Genomic DNA, 17,079 nt, shown 5'->3' with positions numbered 1-17,079 from the left:
TTTAAAACTTATGTCAAACATTTTAAAAATTATTGAACTAGTAATGAAAATTTAGTAATTATAATGGAGATAAGTTGGTCACAATTTTGATGATGGTGTTGGGAGTAATCAATAATAGTTTATAGAACGGTGTTATAATAAATTTTTAAATATGGATAAGAAAAGTTCAAATTCGTATAATAATAGACCCAATAAAAATTATATTAAATATTGATATATAGATTCATATACACACTTTAATTATTTTTATGTAAATTTTGATATAAATATTTAATGTAACGATTATTAAATTCGTTCTGATATTAGGTAGAACTTGTATTATATTCATTTAATATTTAGGGCTAGATTAAGATGATAGAGTAACTGCAATAATGAGAACACTAATAAATTGATGATGGTAGAGTAACAGCTGTGGTGAGAATATTTATATCTTTATAATGATGTTTAACCTTGACCATTTCTTAATAAGTATAGACAATCATTTAGGTTTAACATTAGTCAGTTTCCAATTTCAATTTCTCATTTTTGCCAGATCCAAATTCTCATTTTTACCTCTAATAAACTTGATGTGTAAATTATGTCTAATAAACTTGATGTATAAATTAAGACATATGCCGTGACAGTTCTACTGTGATTGTAATAACTTAAAAATAACATTTTTTTGATGTTATTAGTCAGGTTCAAGTCTTTCATTTTCGGTTTAATCTCAATACAGTTAGATTTTAATCAATTCTAACTAACCATTATTTTCTATAAAAAAAAATTACATAAAATATGAGATAATTTTAATCTCAAATCAATCCAAGACCAGAACTGAACAGCGTCACAGCATATGTTTGAAGTTTTGGCTCCTGATTTTGGGGGGGAAAAAAGGGCAGAGAAATAAAAGAGAGAATAGTGATCAAATATGGTAGACTGGAAAAATGAAAAGAAGATTCACATTTCCAGAACAACGTTACTAGAAGAAACAATTTGCTCATTCAGTCTCCAGATTCCAAAATTTTCAAGTAGTCATATTTACATGACAGGCAATATCTACACACAAAAGGCTCACAATTAACAACCAAAATATTAAACACACAATGGACAAACATGCTAATTGCTGCACTCTCAAACGCAGGAACCACCACAACAATCACTTGTCACAATCAATCACAGAGTCTACAATGGCAGTTATCTTCTTCTGTAACTCTGGCTTGTTCGCCCCCACAAGCTTGTCAACTTGCTGCCCATCTCTGAGAAAGAAAAAGGTAGGAGTAGCCTTGATATCCCATGAACTGCTGAAGTCCTGCGTTACACACAGTAACACTTTTAAATCTTTAAGCCAAACACTGACTAAAAGAGACACGGAAAACTTAAATTACTAACGCATTGCCATTACTAAGTTCAGCAAAAATCAGTGCTCAGTAAATAGGCTGCAAAATCATAGAGATCTTTTATATTTAATCTGTTTATCCAACATCTTTGTCAGAGTCTGCAGGTTGTTTGTACAGCACAATAAAGAAGATGATATCATGAAAGTATAGCTCCAGTTCAGAGAGTTCTACCAATGTAGAGTTTAGATGGATGATGAGAGTGTCATATTGTTTCAGCTCCAGGGGGTGGATCATGTCACGGTAATGAGAAAGCCTTAAATCTCAAATTGTTTATAATTTTTCTGCTTATTTCATTGCTCACAAATTAACCCCATATACATAATGAAACATTTACAATAGTATAAGAATTCCTAACAAATTAAAGTCTTACCATAATTAATAATAACTAGAAAGTTTATTCTCATCTAAATAATAACAAAGATAGATAATTATTAGAAAGTTTATCCTAATCTAAATAATAATAAAGATAATAATAAAAAAGTCTATCCTAAATTGAAATATAATTAAGACTGACTGATTTTGAAAAGATTTCCTCAATATGTATCTCATAGATTTGGTCTATCCATTATCCATAACATGCATCAAGCAAGAAGGCAGAAACCACTAAAGGCTAAATGAAGGGTCTAATTATCAGCAATGTAAATAAAATTTCTTTCCCAGATACATGAAATAATTTTACAACTTACTGGTAGTTCATCAACATCAACCAACAGGAACATTAGAGAAGGATATTTCTCAGACAGCTCTCGGTAGAATGGTGAAATCATCCTACAAGGACCACACCATGTTGCACTGAAATTCACCAAAACCTGAAACACCTATCTTCAGTAAATGATTGAATATACATTATAGAACAGCACTTATAAAATAACTTCTAAACCAGTCTCTATTTAAAAAATTAATCACTGCACATAATAGCTGTAAGCAAGTAGGCAACTTCATGGGGGACAAAAAGTTGAGGAAGTTTAGAATGGGCATTCTAGTTCTCTTATTTCAGTTGTATACTTCTTGAAAGGTTACTATCTCATATTTTCTAAGAGCAAAGACCTTCCGAGTCACTTCATAAAATGTAAAAAGCGTATGTATCATCAAAACATAATAATAGTGCAATGTGCCCCAAGAAAGTGCTAATATGGCCATCCTCTTCTACAAATGGAAGTCAAAGTTAAAACTTACAGTTTTGCCCTCCCTATTAGCTTCTGATAGCTTCTGATCCCAGGCCTCTTTGGCAGTAATGAGGTGCACATTACTGCCAACAAATTCAAAATGCTCATCAGAATCATGTCCTTCACCCTGTTGACGCTAAAAATGTCATCAACATAGTAATTTTGTCATTACCTTTATCCACAGTAGCACAACAAGCATGCTTTCGTGTGAAAGACATAATTAATAGTTTAAAACAAATAACACAAATGGAAGTGTAAAGATATTAGAGGGATGAGGGATAAAGGGTAATATTTGCCATGCCATGGAACCAAATATTTCCATGCTCAAGGTAAGGAGCCAACAACAATAATGATACTAAACTAGAAAAGATATTGCTGCTTTTTTCTAAGCACAAATCTGCCATTTGAATAAAAGCCGAGAAGATGATGCTCACAATTAATTTTTCACAAACAATTGGAGCTACGGTTCTCTTTCACCAAGTTTTGCATTTAAAGTTGAAAAAACTACTAGAAATTTCACATTCCATGTAATGTTCACCAACAACTGCTCTTTCAATATTAATTTTAAATTCCAAATGTTGAAAGTGAATTCTTCTCCTTTTTTTCTATATATTGAGTAACTTCAAGGTTCAATCTCATCCCCATTTATTTGATCTCATTAAAGATTTGTATTTAATACTTCTAGTCTTCACAAATTATTTAACTACATTTGATGGAATAATTCCAGATTTGGAATTTTGACATGATTTTAGTTCAGACCATTTGAAAGATGTTTACTGTATTGTTTAGTTACTTAAATTCATGAATGACAAGAACTTATTTTAGGAGGGATTTCGATTACAACTTTATAGGCATTGCATATTGGCAATCAAATGGAACCTTGTCCACATTGATGAAACCAGCATAGATGAATAAATCTAATCAATAAAAAAAATCGTGCATGTCAAATTCAAATTTCCCACAGGTCAAATCTTTCCAACAAAATGCAAGGTAACAAAAATCTCTATTCTGATTCAATTTTCAAATGGACTCTCTCTATTTTGTTTCTCTCATCAATGTGTAAGCCAGGATACCTTATAGAGGATAGTGCTGCCCTTTCAAAGAAAACTATTGTTAGCAGCATCAAACAAAAAAACAAAAGCACACCTTCAACATTTCCTAACATTTTCACCATTTCTTATAAACCAAAAAAAATCCTATTAGCTGATGAGTCTTGACTGTTAAACCTAAGTGAATCAATTGACAATAGGATTTTCCATTGAACACAGTAGGAATCAGACTTAGAATCAGATAAATCAAGGGAGAGTTAGAATTCTATCGTGCAAGTCAACATCAAAGCATTGTCTGTCTGGGTTGACAAGTAATCGGATTCAACACAGGTCCTTTATGTCACATTATCCGAAGGGCCAATTGTTTTGGAATTAGCAAGAAATTTTTAAGATTTCAACTTGCATGAGACCATAACTGAAATCTTTCACAGCATTATGCACAAAATTACAATGAACATTACTCACATCTTAACTTTTTTTAGCAGTATTGACTAGGAAATTTGAATACAAAAATAGAATAATCAGAGCCTTTTTCCTGATTCATATATTTTTTCTTCCTACAAAAAGAAAGAATTAACTAATCTGTTCAGGGATTTCTGGCAAACACAAACACACATACTACGTGCATGCTTGCACATAAGAACTAACAAGTAACAATGCTATAGGAGGACAGGCACAGGGAAAAAGAAGTAGCAGAAAGCAATGACCAGTACTTGCACATGGAGAATTTAAAATAATAATAATAATATCCATTTTCTTGTTTTATCATGATTATAATATGCATCAGCTCAAAACACTTACTTTAGCAAAGCATAAGCATTGTCCCATATCTTGTATAGATAACCAAAATTTTAATCCCTAGCGGCTGCAGTAGAAAGGTACTGAAAGTCAGAAAATGCAAAAGTGAATCCATCAAAATTTTATGATAAAAAGAAAAAAAATGGCATATTTGATTTCTTAACAGCAGTTTCTGGTTTCTCTCAGAGCCAGGTGAATGAATATGGGGTTATAGAAAAAAAAAAACTTTGATAATTAAGAGAATATTAAACTTCACATTTCCACAGACTTGCAAGTGACAAGCATTTTTATCTATAGCTTGACAATTTTTCATCCACATGGGCCTTCCCAGTTAAAGTCTCATGCAAGGATGGCATGCAATTCTGGAGTTTCCAACGTTCTAAAGTGGTGACTATTGTTTCTAGGGAGCATGCTGGCCTGCTGAAAATGATTTAGGTCATATTAAAATCGTGATTTGGACTATCTATGATAATCATCATGAGCAGGACAACCTCTATATGCTGCTGCAAAAGTTGGTGTGTTTTCCACCTGCTAGTACTTGTGCATTTAAATAGAGATTGAAAGATTACTTGGCACAAGATACTTTGCTTTTACTTGCCAATCCACGTTCTTTTACATCGTTTCTCAATAAAGTTCCCACAACATAACAGCAACAAACAGAAATGGGGAATTTGTCTTCTGTTCAATGCTTGCTCTGTGATAGATGGGTGGATACAAACATCACCTTTTTCAACTTTCAAGTTTTCTAATCTAGTCTTAAGAAACTGTGCCTCTAAGTAATATTTGCCACTAAAAAGTTCGCATGGGCTGTTAAAGCTTTGAAAAACAAAGCTTAAGCTTCCCAATCCTTCTTTTAAAGTTAGCATAATATGCTAATCTTTGACATTTCAGAAAAGTGAAAAACCAGAGTACTCAATGAAGTTTGCTCCTTAAAGCCTGCAGGATATAACTATTATTTTCCTGTAATGCCCACATAATATAATTTTAAGTTTTCGTAATTTAGATTTTTTTTTTTAAAAAAAAAAAAAGAAGAAATTTCAAGTTCTAGACAGCGTTGAGTTGGGTAACTGTTTTATTTTATTTTTTTTGGCAAATCAGAGCTTTTATTATTCTTTAGCATTTAATTAGTATTCCCTTTAACGCCAGAATTAATTTTCTTTTGTATCATTTTCCTGAATCCGGGGCTTGTGGGAGTCCCTGGTTTGGTTTGGAACTGATTAAGCAAAGCTTAGTTATCCACAAAAAGAAACAACACCAACATGACAAAAAAACGGAAATAATCTAAGTTCAAGTCCCTATACTTGAAGAGACTGAAGAAAAAATTAAATTTAAATAGGTGATAAAATGAAGCCGCGAAAATTATAATCAAAGGCATACCTGATTCCCTCCCTTTCTTGTTCTCCTGGCTCGATTTGACGAGTATACAAGAGCAGAAGATTCAGAATTATGACAAGGGACCTGAATTGAAGCACTTGCATTAACATCAAGTAACACTGATTCACAAAAGGAAATCAAGGTAAACAGAAAGACTAATAAATGAACATTACCTTCTTAGATGAAGAAGAGGAAGAGGAGGAGGAAGAAGAAGAAGAAGAAGCTATATCCAAATTCGAATTGAAATTTTAAAAGAAAATAAGAAACACCCTAGATTTAGTTTAATAGTTTGGGACCAGAAAAAGCAAAGGAACTGAGGAAGGAAAGAGCCACCAGCTTTTTCCCGGCGTTCACATGCAGCCTGTCCTTTTTTATCCGCCTGCTGTAATTCTGTAAGCAAAGCAGAGGAGAGTTCAATTCATTGTTCCCAACGATGTCGTTTTCCTCTCTAGAAGTTTTGAGGCGGAATTACCTGTTTTCGTTTTACTTTACTGACAACCTGTGTTTTGACGGCTCCTTTAGCCTTTTTTTCATATATTTAATTACTTAAATACCCACAATTTTGTCTGAATTTATCGGACCATGGATTGGGCGTTTAGTCATTTGGCAATCACCTACCCAATCATGTGCCAACCGTAGTGAGAGGAGAATAACGTTGGTGACTTCTTGGGCGCTATGTGCATCCGTTGTGCAAATTGACCATGACTTGGTCGGTGGCTCGTTTTATGCTTTTTTTTTTATTTTATTTTTTACTAATATAGATATATTTATTAATTTTCACCAATGAGGAGTTTACTGCTGCGTCTAAAATTGGCCACAATCGGTACTGGGATCCAATTTTGTTTCGATTCTTTTTTAATTAAATTTAAGCATTTATTATTTATTTAAAAAAATGATAGGAGTTTTAATAAACTCAACTATTTTAATAATTAATTTTAATTTTTGAATCAAATTGATGTGATTGATTAAAATTGCCGGCCCTACGTAGCTAAGGGCTAAAAACATGAAAATTACGTGGCAATATAGGCTTGTCGCCCTTTGCGTGAGTTTGCTTTATTTGATTATAATGAGATTTGATTGATAAAATTTGATTATTTTAGTCAGATGTGTTTAATTTAGTTCCATTTTGAATTAATAATTCTAAAATTTTTTATAATCAATTCATCTATTTTGTATTTAGTAATAGAATAGCTAAATAAATCAAATTTTCATTCATTAATATGTTAATTGTAATTTATATATTTCATTTATAATTATTCTTTATAAACAATATAGAATAGTAATTATTTTTATTAATAAAAAATAATTCAAGTGTATTTTAATTAATAATTAATAATATAAACATATTTTTGTAATTTCGATTATCATATAATCCATCAAATATTTTAGTTTTTGAGAGATTTAATATTCTCTCATTTTTAATTCAGAATGATTATAATTCTGAAATCCATTAAAAGTTGAATTCAAATTAATTCAATTAATCGAATAGCAATTTCATGAAGTTTGGAAGTCTGACAGTTGACATGCATCAAGAAGGCCTAGCTGTCGAATTATTCTCACTGCCATAAATTTAACCATATCAATTGTAAAAGATGGATCATTACTCATTAGTAGTGTTTCAATTTTTGAATACCTACTTATATTGCTGCCATAAGGTTAGTGAACATATCTTGCAGCCTCCAAACCAATGAATCTTTGTGCAAATTGGGAAGACAAGGAAGCAATCACGGCTGCATCGACTCCCTACTACTTTCAAACATGAATATCAAATTCATACGCTACTTCCATATATATATATATATATATATATTGGATTGTTAGTGACCCATTACCCAACAACTTACTGACCTTTGAACCGTCGCATGTGAAATGCAGGAGAATGAATTGACACTTCAAATGTTAAATTATCTGCGTACTAGCTCGTCAACTGAAAAAAAAAAATAAAGAATATGTCACTTGAACATAGTCCATCACATATATTTATATTGCAACTCCAATATAAAAACATGCTGCATATTGCTTAAAGAAACTTCTCCTATCAAGTACTTGCAGATATGTAACCAGCATTAGCTTGGGTGAATTGATATCCGTAGAGAGACCAGCGCCTATTGCTCTCATAAAAGTGAATGGTGCTTAGGAAGCTTAAACTGCGGTGCATACTTTATGCCATAGCACATATGCGTCAAACAGAGGCCCACGATTAGAGCCATATTACATTGTAACAAAATCACCAAGTTAAAAAAAAGCGCTTTAACACTAGAGAAAATAAGAGCTTAAGACATTGTCTACATCAAAACATCCTGACCATACAGTTATTTTCCAGCCAATCTCCAAGCCATAGTTTTAGTTCCACCAAACAAAAGTTCATTCCCTAACACAGCCCCCCTCTCAGACGAAGTCCAAAAGTTAAAACGGATTCAACACGTTCCACAAATAGACACAACCCATTTATACAGTATCTGAATATTTATCATCCCATGGCATACTTCTGTGTCCAGCTGCGTGCAGTTGCTTCATACTTGGCTCGATCAGTCTTATACATATGGGCAATCTCCGGTACAAGCGGGTCATCAGGATTTGGATCAGTCAGCAATGAGCAAATGGAGAGCAGTACCTGACAAGGCATGTATGGTTACATTGGTAGTAATAATTCCTAATTTCCTCAGCTGCATGGAAGTGAAAATTATCAAGAAGAAAATTTCAGAAGTTCAAAGCTAGAATCCCATTTCAGTATCAGCACAATGGCATTCAAATTTTTTGAGAAATTGACACATATCAAGAAGAGAAGAGAAAGATTATAACTCGTGCAATCATATTTTCATATCCTGAGGTCTGAGCTCTTAACCATATCATAATTGCAGGGAGGGAAAAAAACCAACTCCAAGGCAAAATAATTCACAAAAAAACTTTAAGGTAACACTAATGCTTTGCAGGCTAATACCCAAAACCAATCACACTAAATTTGGCATATAAGTTTCATCATATTATTAAACTATTGCCATGATATTAGCTTTGCTATGTATGCTATGTGTGTTGCAGGTTCATGTGTTTTCATATGAACCGTATGATGCTAATGTTTGAATGCTTGTGTGTTGTTCTTCAGAGGAGCTAGGATGCGAGGCACTCGTCGATCTGTGGAATCAACTGGAGTTCCATCTGAGAGGAAAGGTATGGGCACCTTTCCCCAGCTCCGCCAAGAGCGCAGTCGTGGGGAGTCAGCAAATGGGGAACATCAAGGGACCCTGGAAGGTCTTTTGATGTGAGCAGAGAAGGAATGGCTCCAAGAAGGATGTCAGCTAGTATGAGGGAAGTAGAGATGGAGGTTCAGAGAAGGGATACCAGTTTGGGAATCAGAGTGCTAGAGGAAGGCATGGGAGATTCTTAGGAGGATGCTCAGACTCAAGATTCCAGAATCTCAAGTTCAGGAGGGATTGATCCCTCCACTCTGAGTACAGCTGCCACAAGAGATAAGAGGTGGGAAACACCACTAAGAAGTGGGGCAGAGGCCTCAGAAGGTCGAAATTTATATGATGACAGTTCTCCTTTTCCTTTTCCATTGTTGATTTACCATTGATACTCGCTTACAAAGCTGTACAATTACCAGCCTAAAGTCATGGATCTAAATCAAACCTTAGAAATGGTAAGAGCAGGGCTCCACTGTTCTTTGAGGATATCAAGACAAATGCTTCCATTACTGTTTATGTTTGGGTGAAAGACCTTTGTCCTGAACGCAACCTGAAAACAGAAACATTATCCCTCAAAATAAATTCATAAAACACAAAACAAAAGCCTCGTACATTTGCGCACATTTCCATCAACCTACCAACCCTACTCTCAGGCACATGGATAGAAACATTTCTAAGTCATAAAAGTTACCTTTGGAGGCTTGAATGGATAATCAGGTGGAAAATGGATAGTAACTAGAAATACACCTCCAGCATATGGGCTATCAGATGGTCCCATAATTGTTGCCTGCCAGTGGAACATGTCTTCAGCTACAGGACCTGTTACAATTAATCATGAATCCATAGGTTGGTTTACTCAAAACTATGCTAAAATAAAGTTATAAGCCAGTGTAATATACATATTGAATCGGATGAAAAGAGGATGGATAGGTGGAAAATCCTCATCCCTACCCAAATTATACAAGGAAGGACAATTCAAGGTCCCAGTCCCACCCAGCAACCCCATGAAATTATATTAGCCACTTGTAAAGTTGGAATAATTTTCCAACTCCTAAACCAAATATGAGATAAGAATAAGATAGGATGAAGCGGGAGAACTGAAAAACCAATCGCAGGATAGAATCAAGTCAAAAGAACAAAAAGAATTGAGCTAAAAGCATATAATGTTTTACTGCACATGTTCCTATTTGATCAGATATGTACATTTTGAATGAATAGTACTTCCGAACTTTTCAAGACTCCATCATGATTGTAAACCCAAAAAAGCCATTTGGCAAACATAACGGATAAAGGAACAATAAAAACAACCATAAAGAACAAATAGTGACTAGAAAAAAAAAATGAAAAGTCGCAATACATCATCAAACAATTAGCCAGGAGAAAAGGAAAATAATAACAAAGGAAAATGAAAGCATGAAGAGAAAGCAATCAAAACTCAAGCTTCTTTTTTTTCCCCACATTCCTTTTCCAAAGAGGGAGCACTATGTCTCGAAGCTATAATCTCCCACGCAAATTCCCAATCCCCAATAACAACCACCCGAGTCACAGAGCCAGGCTAAGTGTAGAACAAGTTAGACGCAATACAAATTTAACTAGACTATGCATGGGCTAAATCGTCGCAACACCCTCAGTAATGAAATATCGTTGAGAATAAGCACCGGTAACTGAAATCTAAAACAATCAATAACGACAGCAATAAGAAATGAATCATCTGACACAAACCTGCACTGCAAGAAGTAGGTGGATCTTTCTGCAAATCCTTAAGTTCCTTCAAAATACGCTTGGAAGCCATGATGGTTCAACCAGGGACCTGAAAACACAGCACATAATTTGTATAAGGCAAAGCAGATCAACTAAAATCCCGCAAAAAAAAAAAAATCTGAGACTAGATAAGAGCAAACACTCAGAATCCTACAAACGGAGAATAACAGAAAGCAAATACAAAAGACAAAAGAGAGTAGAGAAAAAGTGAGCACCTGACTATGAAAAACTCTGGTTTTGAAGGGGAAATGCTATCGGACGGCGACGAGTGAGGTAAAAAGGGGAAACGGCTTTGAAGCAGATCCACAGCCACGCCCCTCACTTTCAGTTCGAGAACCGCTGATTTCCCACTCCCTGACTGATCTCGCACCTTTCTTCCCTCTTTTTTGCAGAAAATGAGCCGCGGAGGCCAGAGGGTTTGCTTTTTTTCATTGAAATTGGTTATGTAGCAGTTGTCCTGTCCAATTTCCAAATTTTTTATTTCTTATTTTAATTTGTTGGGCTTATCTGTTCCACTACTGTTTCCGATTATGTAGACGTTATTATATGAATACAAATAACAATATAGATATACACTAATAAAAACAAATCAGCAAAATTATTTAAATTGAAGGAAAAAAATTATTTTTTTTAATGGAAAATAATTAATTTTCATTAAAAATTTATATTTTATTTAAAATCATAATTGAGTAACCGAATAAATTCACATTTAACATAGATCAAAAGGATTCATTAATATAAAATGTTATTTTATCCATATAATTTTACAGTCAAAATTTCATTTTTAAAACATAAGAAATAATTAAAAAATAATTATTTTTCTGTATAATGTAAAAATAATTGTTTATATAATATATTTAGTGTATATAATATAATATAAATGAAATTATATATTTATTATATTATAAATTTAATTATAATTTTATTATAAAATAATTCAATTAAATTAAAATTAAAATCATCTTATATCCATATGAGTCAATCAAATTAATTAAAATCAATTTATAATATTTTCACTATATATGAGTTAATTTAAATTAAAATTAATTAATATTATATTAATTATAAAATAAATAAATTAAATTGAAATCACTTTATATAAATCATAAACTGGGTTAATTAAATTAAAATTAATTCATATTACATATATTATGATTAAATTAAATTAAAAACAATATCATCTTATTTACTTCATATATAATTTAATTGAATTAAAATTATAATTATTTTATATTCTCTACATACAATTAAATTTAATTAAAATTAAAATAAACTTGCATTACAATATTACTTTTTTCAATTTCTCTATAAATCCACATAACTGTCTTAAAGAATTGAGGAAGATGCATCAAACATTTCAAAATAATGTAAATTTCAAGCATTTTCATAAATAAATATGAACAAAAATTTTAATTGGTAAAAAAATATTGATTAAACATCATCTATATATTACAGTACATATCATATAATTTAATTTATATATGACATAGAAAATAAGTCATATATTAAGCTTCACATTCAGTACATGCGAGTAATTTCATTCTATAATATATAGAGTTAATTTAATTTAAAATATTTGGTACAAAAATAAATGATGAGTTAAGTCTCACATATAATATATAGTTTATAAAATTAATTTAGTTTAAATTTTTTATATTATGTAATTATATGTTAAGTCTCTTATGCAGCATATAATATATAATATTTCTAGCCATTTTATTATAAATTAGACTCGATCAAATAATCAATATAATCACTCTTGATAGGCTGATCTAATTTTAAATATCGTTTTGTTCTTATTGATTGATATAATTTAATATTTTAAATCAATATGATTTATCAGTCCGATTTTAAATATTATATCAATTTAATTTACTGATTTAGTAAATAATATTATGCGATCAATCGGTTTAATTCAAGATATTAATTCAATTTAATCAATTGGTCTAATTCAATTAGTTGATTTAATTTAATCGATTAGTCCAATTCAAATCAGATCGGGTAATCTAAATTTTATATTTATATTTTTAAAATTAACATAGATAAAAAAGTTAATTATATATAAAATGGGCTATTTATATAAAATTTTAATATTTTTTTATTTTATAATTTAATTTAAAATTTAAAAATTAATAAAATTGGACTCACAAATTTAATTTGATAGTAAATCCATTTAAGTAAATATGATAAGTCTCATATTCTACTCTCAATTTCTAATTTTTATTTAAAATAAAATTAATAAAATTATAAATTTTATTATAATTATATTTAAATTTAAAAATTTTAACCAGAGTTCACTGATGTAAATTATTTTATTATATTAATATATTATCCAGTTAAATACTATTAAAATAAAATTGATATAATTCAATTTAAAATTTTTAAATTTTTTTTTATTATTATTAAATTTCTAAAAATTTATTATCATAATTCTTTCCCATATGTTAAGCGTATAAACTCTTTTATGGTTCTTTTAATTTTTTTGATTTAATAATATTTGCTATTAATATAACGTATATACTTGTATCTTTAAATATTAATTTATATTATTGAACAGTAATAAAATATTAATAACACTATAAACAATAAGACTATAATTTACACTTTTTATTACAATGACATGATTTTTTATAATGAATAGATTTTTTTTTTTATGATCAACACTTGGCAAAATATTTAAAAAATTAAGAAATTAAGAAATATAAAATCTATTGTGATTTCTGTTAAAATTAATGGTAAACATAAAAAATTAAAGTTATAATTTATTGCATCAGGCCAAACAGAGACAAAAAACAATAGATTTAGAAATTCTCAATTAAATTACACTAAATTTTAAAATTTAAATTAAATTATAAAATAATAAAAAAATTTTAGATTTTTTATACTAATAGAATTTATCTATATAATATATGAGTATAATAATGAAATTTATCTATATAATATGAATATAATAAAATAATTTATATCATATTTTCATGTGAGTAAAACACACTTTTTTTTTAATTGAAATTTAAAATTTAGATATAATTATAATAAAATTTTTAAATTTAAATAATTTTTTCAATTTTTAAAATTTTAACTTAAATTATATAATAGCAAAAATTTTAAAACTTTTTTATGTAAATGGACATATAAAAAATTTAAAAATATATATATAAGAAATAAAATCTTTTTGAAACTTGTAATATTTAACTATGAAAGAGGATTTACAATTTAAATTTCAAATTTTACATATTATTTTAGTAAAAAGTTTAAAAAGATAACACAATAAAAACAATTACTTAAATGATCCATTGATCCGTATTTTTATGGAAAGATTTGATACATCAAGCTTTTTTTTTATTATATACTATCGCTTTATGAGTGTTATTATATTATATTGAAATAATTAGATAATTCCAAAATTTGTAGGCAAAAAATAGTATTAACCTATCATCTAAAATAATACATACATTTATATTTTAACTCCATTACATACATTTATATTTTAACTCCAACATATGATATGGTGCATATTGTTTAAAGAAATTTCTCAAATCAAGCATTAGCAGATACGTACCAGCATCGGCTGAGGAAAATTGATGTCCGCTATAGAGACCAGCGCCTGGATACTCTCATCAAAGCGAATGGTGTTTTGGAGGCTAAAACAATGGTCCAAACTTTATGGCATGGCACATATGTGAGAAACAGAGGCCCACGATAAGAGCCACATTACTATCGGATCAAAATCACCAAGTGAAAAAAGAGCTTTAACACCAGAGAAAATAATAGCTTAAAACAACAGACATTGTCTACATCAAAACATCCTGACCATACAGTTATTTTCCAGCCAATCTTCAAACTATAGTTTCAGTTCCACCGAGGAAAAGTTCATTCCCTAAACGGCCCCCTCAAATAAGTAAGTCCAAAAGTTAAAACGGATTTAACACATTCTACAAATAGACACAACCCATTTATACAGTATCTGAATATTTATCATCCCATGGCATACTTCTGTGTCCAGCTGCGTGCAGTTGCTTCATACTTAGCTCGATCAGTCTTATACATATGGGCAATCTCCGGTACAAGAGGGTCATCAGGATTTGGATCAGTCAGCAATGAGCAAATGGAGAGCAGTACCTGATAAGGCAAGTATGGTTACATAGCTAGAGTAATAATTCCTAATTTCTCTGCTGCATGGAAGTGAAAATTATCCAGAAGAAAATTTCAGAAGTCCAAAGCTAGAATCCCATTTCAGTATCAGCACAACCCTCTCATCTCTCTTCTTCTTGGAGTTTGACATGCAGATTCAGCTAAGGTTCATTGAGCATTTTACATACAATGGCATTCAAAAATTTTGAGAACTGGAAAAATTGACACGGATCAAGGAGAGATGATAAAGATTATAACTCGTGCAATCATATTTTCATATCCTGAGGTCTGAGCTCTTAACCAAATCATAGTTGTAGGGGGGAAAAAAAACAAATCCAAGGCAAAATAATTCAAAAAAAACTTTAAGGTAACACTAATGCTTTGCAGCCTAATAACCAAAAGCAGTTGCACTAAATTTGCCAAAATAATGCAAGTTTCACCATATTCTTAAACTATTGCAACAATATTAGCATGAATTTTATATGATGAAGTTCTCCTTTTCCATTGTTGATTTACTATTGACACTCGCCTATAAAGCTGTACAATTACCAGCCTAAAGTCATGGATCCAAATCAAACCTTAGAAATGGTAAGAGCAGGGCTCCACTGTTCTTTGAGGATATCAAGACAAATGCTTCCATTACTATTTATGTTCGGGTGAAAGACCTTTGTCCTGAATGCAACCTGAGAACAGAAATATTATCGCTCCAAATAAGTATATAAAACACAAAACAAAAGCCTCATATATTTAAACACACCTCCCTCCACCTACCAACCCTACTCACAGGCACACGGCTAGAAACATCTCAAGTCCCATAAGTTACCTTTGGAGGCTTGAATGGATAATCAGGAGGAAAATGGATAGTAACTAGAAATACGCCTCCAGCATATGGGCTATCAGATGGGCCCATGATTGTTGCCTGCCAGTGGAACATGTCTTCAGCTACAGGACCTGTTACAATTAATCATGAATCCAGAGGTTGGTTTACTCAAAACTATGCTAAATAATACATGAGATACAAATAAAATAGGATGAAGAAGAAGAACTGAAAAACCAATCATAGGACACAATCAAGTCAAAAGAACAAAAAAGCTGAGCTAAAAGCATACAATGTTTTACTGCACATGTTCCTATTTGATCAGATACATTTTGAATGAATAGTACTTCCAAAATTTTCAAGAAAAATCCATCATGATTGTAAAATCGAAAAAGCCATTTGCCAGATATAATGGATAAAGGAGCAATAGCAACTCAAATAAGGGAGCAGATGCAGCAATGGGGAAAACAACCATAAATAACAAATGGTGACTAGCAAAAAATAATGAAAAGTCGCAATACATCATCAAACAATTAGCCACAAGGAAAGGAAAATGAAAGCATGAAGAGAAAGCAATCAGAACTCAAGCTTCTTCTTTCCTTTTTTTTCCTTTTTGTTTCCCCTTAAATTTCTTTTCCAGAGAGAGAGCACTATGTCTCGAAGCTATTATCTCCCACGCAAACCCCCAATCCGCAATAACAACCACCCGAGTCATTGAGCGAGGCTAAGATGGTAGTACCAGTAGAACAAGGTAGATGCTATACAAAGTTAACTAGATTATGCATGGGCTAAATCGTCGCAACACCCTGAGTAGTGAAATATCGTTGAGAATAAGCACTGGTAACTGAAATCTAAAACAATCAAGAACGACTCCAAAGAAATTAATCATCTGAGACAAACCTGCACTGCAAGAAGTAGGTGGATCTTTCTGCAAATCCTTAAGTTCCTTCAAAATACGTTTGGAAGCCATGATGCTTCAACCAGGGACCTGAAAATACAGCAGATAATTTGTAGAAGGCAAAGCAGATCAACTAAAATCCGAAAAAAAAAAAAAAGAAATCCGAGACTAAATAAGAGCAAACACTCAGAATCCTACAAACGGAGAATAATAGAAAGCAAATACAAAAGACAAAAGAGTGTAGAGAAAAGCGAGCATCTGACGATGAAAAATTCTGGTTTGGAAGGGGAAATCGATATCGGACGGCGGCCAGTGAGGTGAAAAGCGGAAACGGCTTTGGAGCAGATCCACTGCCACGCCCCTCCCTTTCAGTTCCAGATCCGCTGATTCCCCACTCCCTGATCTCGCACCTTTTTTCCCTCTTTTCTGCAGAAAATGAGTCGCGGAGGCCAGATGATCTGCTTTTTCACATTGAAATTGGTTATTTCTTAATTTATTTTGTTGGGCTTATCCGTTCCACTACT

General features: G+C 31.6%; 3 protein-coding genes across 10 annotated transcripts; all 3 read right to left on the bottom strand.

Annotated features, from left to right (window-relative positions):
* Positions 1-959: 959 nt before the first annotated feature.
* On the bottom strand, positions 960-6,208 carry LOC110620176 (thioredoxin H-type). 7 transcript variants are annotated; one of them, XM_021763796.2, is made up of 6 exons: positions 5,937-6,208; positions 5,767-5,847; positions 4,393-4,472; positions 2,553-2,678; positions 2,063-2,185; positions 960-1,288 (listed from the first exon to the last, which is right to left on the bottom strand). In XM_021763796.2, the coding sequence occupies exons 3-6, from the start codon at positions 4,417-4,419 to the stop codon at positions 1,136-1,138; spliced, it is 429 nt and encodes a 142-aa protein (XP_021619488.1). In that variant the 5' UTR covers positions 4,420-4,472; positions 5,767-5,847; positions 5,937-6,208; the 3' UTR covers positions 960-1,135. The 7 variants fall into 7 exon arrangements, with proteins under 7 accessions (XP_021619488.1, XP_021619490.1, XP_021619489.1 ...); XM_021763798.2 differs by having other exon boundaries at positions 5,767-5,791; XM_021763797.2 differs by having other exon boundaries at positions 4,393-4,456; positions 5,767-5,791.
* Positions 6,209-7,998: 1,790 nt separating this feature from the next.
* LOC110621682 (ubiquitin-conjugating enzyme E2 28) lies at positions 7,999-11,162 on the bottom strand. Of its 2 annotated transcripts, none has more exons than XM_021765960.2 (5): positions 10,925-11,162; positions 10,671-10,758; positions 9,640-9,767; positions 9,394-9,498; positions 7,999-8,377 (listed from the first exon to the last, which is right to left on the bottom strand). In XM_021765960.2, the coding sequence occupies exons 2-5, from the start codon at positions 10,738-10,740 to the stop codon at positions 8,234-8,236; spliced, it is 447 nt and encodes a 148-aa protein (XP_021621652.1). In that variant the 5' UTR covers positions 10,741-10,758; positions 10,925-11,162; the 3' UTR covers positions 7,999-8,233. The 2 variants fall into 2 exon arrangements, 1 of the variants encoding a protein (XP_021621652.1); XR_006351611.1 differs by having other exon boundaries at positions 8,303-8,776; positions 9,282-9,498; positions 10,925-11,142.
* Positions 11,163-14,457: 3,295 nt separating this feature from the next.
* Positions 14,458-17,079, bottom strand: LOC110621683 (ubiquitin-conjugating enzyme E2 28). Its single transcript, XM_021765962.2, has 5 exons — positions 16,819-17,079; positions 16,558-16,645; positions 15,664-15,791; positions 15,419-15,523; positions 14,458-14,828 (listed from the first exon to the last, which is right to left on the bottom strand). The coding sequence occupies exons 2-5, from the start codon at positions 16,625-16,627 to the stop codon at positions 14,685-14,687; spliced, it is 447 nt and encodes a 148-aa protein (XP_021621654.1). The 5' UTR covers positions 16,628-16,645; positions 16,819-17,079; the 3' UTR covers positions 14,458-14,684.

Source organism: Manihot esculenta, chromosome 8 (genome assembly GCF_001659605.2).
Source record: "Manihot esculenta cultivar AM560-2 chromosome 8, M.esculenta_v8, whole genome shotgun sequence".
Taxonomy (NCBI): Eukaryota; Viridiplantae; Streptophyta; class Magnoliopsida; order Malpighiales; family Euphorbiaceae; genus Manihot; species Manihot esculenta.
The sequence above is the reverse complement of the archived record's forward strand: the minus strand, read 5'-3'. Positions and strand labels throughout refer to the sequence as shown.

What these genes read in the sequence shown, in the direction of transcription:
- LOC110620176 (XM_021763796.2), bottom strand. Translation starts at nt 4,419, where the DNA reads ATGGGACAATGCTTATGCTTTGCTAAA. An exon ending in CTAATAGGGAGGGCAAAACT is followed by an intron (nt 2,186 to 2,552) that starts GTAAGTTTTAAC and finishes TAGGTGTTTCAG; the next exon opens with GTTTTGGTGAATTTCAGTGC. An exon ending in TTGATGTTGATGAACTACCA is followed by an intron (nt 1,289 to 2,062) that starts GTAAGTTGTAAA and finishes TGTGTAACGCAG; the next exon opens with GACTTCAGCAGTTCATGGGA.
- LOC110621682 (XM_021765960.2), bottom strand. Translation starts at nt 10,740, where the DNA reads ATGGCTTCCAAGCGTATTTTGAAGGAACTTAAGGATTTGCAGAAAGAT. An exon ending in ACCTACTTCTTGCAGTGCAG is followed by an intron (nt 9,768 to 10,670) that starts GTTTGTGTCAGA and finishes TAATTGTAACAG; the next exon opens with GTCCTGTAGCTGAAGACATG. An exon ending in ATCCATTCAAGCCTCCAAAG is followed by an intron (nt 9,499 to 9,639) that starts GTAACTTTTATG and finishes TTCTGTTTTCAG; the next exon opens with GTTGCGTTCAGGACAAAGGT.
- LOC110621683 (XM_021765962.2), bottom strand. Translation starts at nt 16,627, where the DNA reads ATGGCTTCCAAACGTATTTTGAAGGAACTTAAGGATTTGCAGAAAGAT. An exon ending in ACCTACTTCTTGCAGTGCAG is followed by an intron (nt 15,792 to 16,557) that starts GTTTGTCTCAGA and finishes TAATTGTAACAG; the next exon opens with GTCCTGTAGCTGAAGACATG. An exon ending in CTGCTCTTACCATTTCTAAG is followed by an intron (nt 14,829 to 15,418) that starts GTTTGATTTGGA and finishes TTGCCTTATCAG; the next exon opens with GTACTGCTCTCCATTTGCTC.